Source organism: Oncorhynchus mykiss, chromosome 9 (genome assembly GCF_013265735.2).
Source record: "Oncorhynchus mykiss isolate Arlee chromosome 9, USDA_OmykA_1.1, whole genome shotgun sequence".
In the NCBI taxonomy this organism is placed as follows: Eukaryota; Metazoa; Chordata; class Actinopteri; order Salmoniformes; family Salmonidae; genus Oncorhynchus; species Oncorhynchus mykiss.
Window position 1 is genome coordinate 19,965,888 of NC_048573.1, and position 7,244 is coordinate 19,973,131.

Genomic DNA, 7,244 nt, shown 5'->3' on the forward strand with positions numbered 1-7,244 from the left:
TATGAGATGTAGCGTGTGAGCTGCTGTGCCTGTGCACCATTCCATCTACCTCTAACCCAATCACCCTGGATATGCACTAACCTGAAAAGCCTTCCCAGAGCACTTCCTGGTCCCTAGAGCCCTGCTCATTTTTTTTTCTATTTTTAAATACGCCTAATCTCTGTATCCAGAGCCAAATCTAGACAGACCTTAGGGGCTGGGGTTTAGGGACTTTTTGTTGTGAAATGGCAAAAAGTGAGGATACAGAACCAAAACATGGCATTGCAGGTCAACAAATTCAAGTGTTTAGAAATGGCATTATCTAACCAATAATATTCATAAACATATGTTGCTCTAGTCAATAGCTGCCAGGTGGCGCTGTTGGACTGTATGTGACAATGGCCTTCCTGTTAATTGAGCGCTCTGTCCTCTCATTCCCTCTTCCTCGAGGCTCTCCCTTCATAGAAGAGGTGAAGTCTGAGGCATCTCCATATCCAGACTGCGGTGCAAAGACAACAGGGCAGCAGCACCAGGCCAGCCACTCCTGCTTCAGGAGAGTCCTCAGAGGAAGAGTGACCAGAGTCATATTCATTAGTGCACACTGTAGCAAAACTATTTGCAGCCAAAAACTGTTTCTTATCTGATAAGTCCAGGTAGTCCCTCCATTTCAGGAAATGTTTTGCTCTAGTACCATAAGGGCACATTTGAATGACGGTACTTAATCTCGTGGGGGTACTGTAAATGTACCTCCCGTCAGTGAAGCTTGAGGTAAAACTAAAGGGAAAATGTCAGAATAAAGTACCTTGAGAAATAAGCAGCATAACTTATCCCATGACCCCCTATCCCATGACCCCCTAACCCATGAACTTCTGTCTACCATCTCCAGCCCCACAGCGGAATGTTGTTTTCTTTCAGTCAGAGTTAGACCCACCCATAATATTTTAAATAGATATGCCTCTGCTTGTTTAGTCTCCATCAAATGTTTGGCACGAGTACTAAAACAGACAGCACAGGCTGTAGTGTGGTACGTTTGTTTTTAGCTTGAGGTTGGCCATTTGGAAGCGCTGCATCGTCAGTTGAGGTAGAAAGACATTTCCAAAAGTATCATTGTATGAAAGTTTATTCCATAGCTTACACGCATTTAAAAATATGTAAACAAGGATGTACAAAACAAGTACAACATAAAACCAGACACTTGCCCTCCCAAGATGGGGTTGTGCCATTTGTCGTTTGAGATGCACAACAGTCATTTAAAATAAAATGGTTTTAAAAAAAACTATCCATTGATATCATTGACATCTTGTCAAGTCAAATAACTGAGGCACCTTTCACTGTAAACCATGGAGATATGAGGTGCCCAATGAATACAACCCTGACGTGGTGGTCAGAGGAGTCAGAAGTATATTGTATGGAATGAGCGGATGTGGCATGAGAAAGTGTGTGAGGAGAGTGCTTGTGTGTAGACCGGTATTTGAGCTTGGGGCCAGGACGCCAACACACTAATGCTATGAAACATGCAGAGTCATGAGGTTAGGTTAAGCCAGACTGAGGGGAGAGAGTGGGCAGAGCCAAGGAGGATACGAGAACTTTAATGTCCCCATAGGAATGCAGGTGCACTGCCGAAGTTCCAAACCAACATTCCTGCCCCACACATGCCCCCAAAATCACTCACCCAGGGTTATACTTCACCCACACGGGAATAATGAGGAACAAGGAGGATCATGGGTGAGTGATTTTTCCACATAAATGCAAATATATACATACATCAATGGAGGCTGCTGAGGGGAGGACAGCTCATAATAATGGCTGGAACGGAACAAATGTAATGGCAAAAGCATGGAAACCATGTGTTTGATGTATTGGATACTATTCCACGCCAGCTATTACGAGTCTGTCCTCCCCAATTAAGGTGCCACCAACCTCCTGTGACAGTATGAAGAAGAAGAAAAACTCAGTTCTAGCAAACACTAACACCTTATAGGAACAAATTAAGCTTATGGAACTTAATTAAGGATTACATTTTACTTGATTTAGGATTACATTTTACTTGAATAGTAAGTAATATGTTATGACAAAAAATAAATAATGTGAACAGTCAGTGTGCATTGACTAGGCTAGTGGTTCCCAACAAGAGTACTAGGACACCTGGGGGTACTTGGTCTAGCCACAGGGGGTACTTGATAAGACTCATGAGACCATAGTCCTACTGGTAAAATGCACATGAGGGTGTACTTCAGGGGTACTCCAGGCAGAGAAATTCAGTTGGTGGTACAGTGACCGAAAAAGGTTGGGAACAACTGGACTAAATTACACGTGGTGAAGTCTGAACCGAATAATTGATACTAAAATGTATTAGAACCCTGCCTATGAACGCACACTACTGTGTAATTATGTCAACATAGCCCATGTTCTTCTATGGTCTGCTTAAATTTAAATGAACCCTTTATGCCCCATGAACCCTCTCACACACACCTCCGTTTTTAACCCCTCTCCCAAGACGAACACTGCTCACATTCGGCTCAAACTTAAGCTCCTCCTCCCTTTAAAAAAAACAATCTAGTGTTTCAGGAAGAGAAGAGGTGCATGAAACGTGTGTTACAAACAAGACTTCTCATTAAAATAAATACAAACGTCTGTTTTTTAAAAAAACATTTGTAACATTGCCATGACTGTCTGACCAGTTTCAACCAGTCCAGGCTGTGTTCAGCATTGTATGGAGAGGAAATTGAGGTTTGGTAAACTCTGTAGTCATATCCTTGTCTAGCTAAAAAAGGCACACAGGACCTTGAGCTCCTTTCTTCTAAGCATAACTGACAGTTCAGAGTATCAAGGCCACTCAGTGGAAAACAAGTAACTTGGAGTAGCATTGGAAATTAGCAGTTTAGCCTTGAAGCGTTCCAACAGTGAAAGCGAGTCACAAGGCCACTGAGGTGAATACTGGTTTCTACCAACAGCGTACAGTACAACGCTATCAACCTAGCACCTTGTTCTCTAGTAATCCAGAGGCAAAAGCCAAGGTAGCTAGCTAGTCATTAACTTCCACAGTTTGTAGGCTACCATTCATGCCAGTCATGAACGGTACTGTAGACTCACCATGTAAGCAAGGCAATGTCTCATTTGAAAGAAAGTCCAGCAGTGATCTCCCTCACACTCCTTTTTTTTCAATCCTGTTGTGTCCAGTAGTGGTGGGTTCTTTCAATCCCTCCATCCGTGCTGTAGCTAGCCACTGGGGATGTCAGTTCCGTGTCCCATGCTGGGGATCGGGGACTCAGTGCCAGATGTCAGAGGCAGAGCCCTTCCTGGTCATGGCTCTCAGTGGACTACGAGACAGGGAGCTCCTCTTCTTCCAACGGACTGCAAACAAACAGAAGAGAGAGGGGTTGGACAGGCGGGCTGAGCTTGGTTTTATTGCAAACAACTCTCAAGAGCAGACAGGTGCAATGTGGAAATACAGGTACAGACATTCATGTGTGAACGAAAGACTATCAATTCATCCCTTTGACAGTTTCCCCTATTGCTAGGCAACCCCCCTTAACAATTTGGTTTCTATTAATATTTCAGCATGTCAGGCCTGTGTTCTCACCTCTTCCACAGTTGTCTGGTTGTATGGAGCTTTTGGGGTTAGTAGTGGTGCTGGGCATATCCTCTCCCTCCTTCACCCCGTCCTTTTCTGGGGTCAGCGTGTCGGTACTTCCCCCTAACCCAACGTCCCCGTCCCCCTGCCAGTCATTCAGTGCCCTCTGGAAGGAGTGTGCCAGGCAGGCCGTCATGTCCCGTGCCCGCTCTGCCCGGCTACACCAGAACACCCGGCAGTGCAGCTGTTGCCCGTGATGCTTACAGATGTACAGAAACACGTTGGGTCTGGTGGCGTCGGCCGCGCAGTAGGCGATGTCCTGGAGGTACGTCTTAGTGAGCTGGCGTCCAGTGCTGAGCTCTTTGACTTCAACATAGCGTGGACGAACCACCAATGCGTGGTCTTTGCTCAGTTTCTTTCCGTTGGAGGCCCCGTCGAGCAGCCGGGCTATGGCATCCTGGGCCTGCTGTAGATCCAGGGAGAAGATTTTCTCAGTGCCCAGGTAGTGGACCTTGAAGAGCGGGTCGCCGTGGGAGAGGGACTCGGTGCGGTCACGGCGGAAGCGGCGGCGTAAAACGGACGGGGAGTTCTTGAGGGTCTCCATCAGGTGGAAGGTGTTGAGAGACATGGTAGATTTAAGGTTTCTTTTTTTGTGGGAGGGGTTCGTTTTGGGAGTAGACTGGGCACAGGTGTCGTGGTCCTCAGTCCTTTTCCCCAGGCTTGTTTCCCAGCTTCTTTGAAATCGGGTCCAGTTGGACTCAACGTCTTGATCTGCAAGACAGAAAAAGAACATGGGGTTAAAGTGGGTTTAGTTAAATGCATTGCCACATAACATTGACAATTCATGTCTGCTGATTTTAACACCACAAGATACGTTATAATGTGGAATATGGACACAGCTCATATCTTTCAGATATTTTACTTAATTTTTGGGGATTGAGGCAAACTATCCCTTTCAACACATTATGCAGAGTGGAGACCAGCACTTGGACATGTGTTATAGTTAAACAGGACAGTTAGGACATAATGTACTGGGGGAAGGGGGGGGGGGGGGCAGGATCAGGTGCAGCAATGACGCAGTCGGAGACAATATTCATTTACCACCAGTCACTAGATTCAGTACAGAGCCATCAAATATTTAACAGTTACTGTGCCTTGAAGGGGAATAAACCCTTCCCACTCACTCTTATACCCATATTAACAGACACTTAAAACAGCTAAACAATTCAGTCCCGTGAGGTGTCAATGTCCATCTTAACACCTGTCATTACCTAGTTATCATAGGCTTTAACCCTTGCCTCTAGTGTATGATCTTTAGGCTTAGTTAACGACATGACAACCATAAGGTGAACAAAGTATTTGACACTGTAGTCTTTAATTTAAACCAATATGTTTTTACATTACAACTCTAAAAAGTGACTTGAAATGTATTGCAAGTTCATGTGTGGTAAGAAGTGAAGTGGACTGAACATATGTTATTGAATCGAATTGTCTGAGACTTAGTGCTGAAACTACATGGGCAAATGTGACTGCTTAAGCCCCGTTAGACAACACCTCCAGCTGGACATAACTGTATTTTAAGAAAGTCCCAAAAACACCACTCCTCTATGTCTCAAGTCATTATGTTGACCCTTTCTCTTTTCTCAGCTAATCTCTCAACATCCTACCGCCCCCCTCAGATGTTGCTTTGGCCCGAGAACCGCCAACTGTTCCGAGACGATAGGCCATTGTTAGGCGAGCCCACTTCTCAGGAAACAGCTTTGCATTCTACCCCCCCCCACACACAACAAAATATTTCTCCTCCTAAAAACAATGGCATGGTTTCGTGTGTGCGTCACATAAAGCAGAGATTTCAACTGACCTAGGGACACATCAGAAATACACACATTAAGTGTTATAACAGACAGAGCGCCCCCCCCCCCCCCCCCCCCTCCTTAAAAGGTGAAGTAATCTTCCACAGTAAATATGTCCAGTTCTCTTGGCATGTTTACAAGCAGGTAGCTTAACGATAGTGGAACACATGCAGCAACTTCCATCATAACGCATTGTTCAAAATGTGGTCAGAGTGCATTTTAATAGGATCAAAGATGTCCGTGAGTAAATAGAGTAATGTGTAAACTCCCTGATTATGTTATCTGAAGTAGGGTACGAATGTACTGTCCTAGTGGCAGACAATCAGGTCTGTGTCTGTGTGCCAGTGCAGACGTGAATTTGGAGAGGGGTGGGAATTGACAAGGTTTTCCTTTCAGTGGAGCGTTTTGTTTTTAAAGATGGCACCTAGGATGAGTTATCGAAAAGTCAGCTGGGCAGTTGCAAGATAAGAGTGATGCTGAGACTCAGATTTTTTTTTACCTAAAAATGTCGAACAAAAAACAATTGCAAAGTTAATCAAACTAAGCACAAGGACCACTTTTAACAATTCCCACCGAATCTTACAAAACACATTTACTTCTAGAACAGATGCAAAATATGGTAACAGAACGGCACAAACCATCTTTGTGGAAATTGTTAAAAGTAGTCCTTGTGCATAGAGTTTTATGGTTCGTTAAACTTCACAATCATTGCTTTTTGTTTGATATACATTTTAAACGTGGAAAAGCAGTCTCGGCATCACATTCAACATGCCATGCGTAAAAAGGGTAAGCCCCCGTTTCGTTCCCTTATCTTCCATTTAAGAAATGTTTTGCAACAGAATTGGCTTACCCTTTGACGCATGATAAACGTATGTACTTTGGAAATGCCACTATAATAGATTAACAATGTCGAATTATCAAATAATTGTAATTCATTCTGAAAAATCATAGTAACAGTCACATGAAACTGGTTTGTCGGTAGAGTGAAAAAGGTAGCGCATTTTACCTTGCTGCAGTTTCATGCAAATGATGTCCTGGCGCTTCTATGAGTACCCGTCTTCATAACTGACCGGATGCAAATGAACAGGTGTTTATCAATTATTATAGCTATTGGAATAACATTAATAAGACCAACCAAAACCCTCAATTTCTCTCAGCAGCCAGCATCACTGACGATATTACGTTATACATTCCAATAGTACAGTTTCGAACATCAAAGTACTTCTGACCCGAAGCTTCGTTCAACATTGCCTGCTCAAGATTGACGCTAAATTCCAATAATAATGTTAATTGACTAAAACTCGCAAAGAACGTGGCACAACTTAGGCTACTATGAATGTTCGGAACTAAACACTCATACTCTCTTCTCGTTGGCGTGAGCAATACTCATCCTCTGAATTTGAATGACTGGTGACGCCTCCTCGTACTGCGCTTATGAACCTGAACAGCGTGGGCGCGCCTTCGGTCTACGATGCAAATGAACGAGCATTTGAGTTTGTGGGGTGTGTGCGAGTGAGTGTGTGCGTGTGCGTGTGAGTGAGTCAAAGGTGGCCAGGAGGGAGACTTTTGCATTGTGGTGTATTTGTGTGGGAGGGGGGTTGGTTCTTCTATCGTTGTGCACAGCTAAAATCCCCACAATGACAGTAAAACAAGGACAATTCTCCCGTGTGGGGACATTTCTAATGGGTTAGTAGGGTTAGGGGTTATGGAAAATAGGATTTTTAATGGAATTTAATTTTAGGTCACCATGAAGATAGAAGAAGATAAAGTGTGCGTGTGTATGTGACTTAATGAAAGGTGCCCAGGAGACAAGGAGAAAATACAAGGCCAGGAAAAAA

At 44.0% G+C, this 7,244-nt stretch overlaps 1 protein-coding gene across 2 annotated transcripts; it reads right to left on the reverse strand.

The window, feature by feature from the left end:
- Nucleotides 1–1,081: 1,081 nt before the first annotated feature.
- LOC110531702 lies at nucleotides 1,082–6,827 on the reverse strand. Of its 2 annotated transcripts, none has more exons than XM_021615030.2 (4): nucleotides 6,767–6,827; nucleotides 6,413–6,471; nucleotides 3,563–4,324; nucleotides 1,082–3,333 (listed from the first exon to the last, which is right to left on the reverse strand). In XM_021615030.2, exons 2-4 carry the CDS (start codon nucleotides 6,426–6,428, stop codon nucleotides 3,248–3,250), a joined length of 864 nt encoding a protein of 287 aa, XP_021470705.2. In that variant the 5' UTR covers nucleotides 6,429–6,471; nucleotides 6,767–6,827; the 3' UTR covers nucleotides 1,082–3,247. The 2 variants fall into 2 exon arrangements, with proteins under 2 accessions (XP_021470705.2, XP_036843425.1); XM_036987530.1 differs by having other exon boundaries at nucleotides 6,609–6,823.
- Nucleotides 6,828–7,244: the final 417 nt, after the last annotated feature.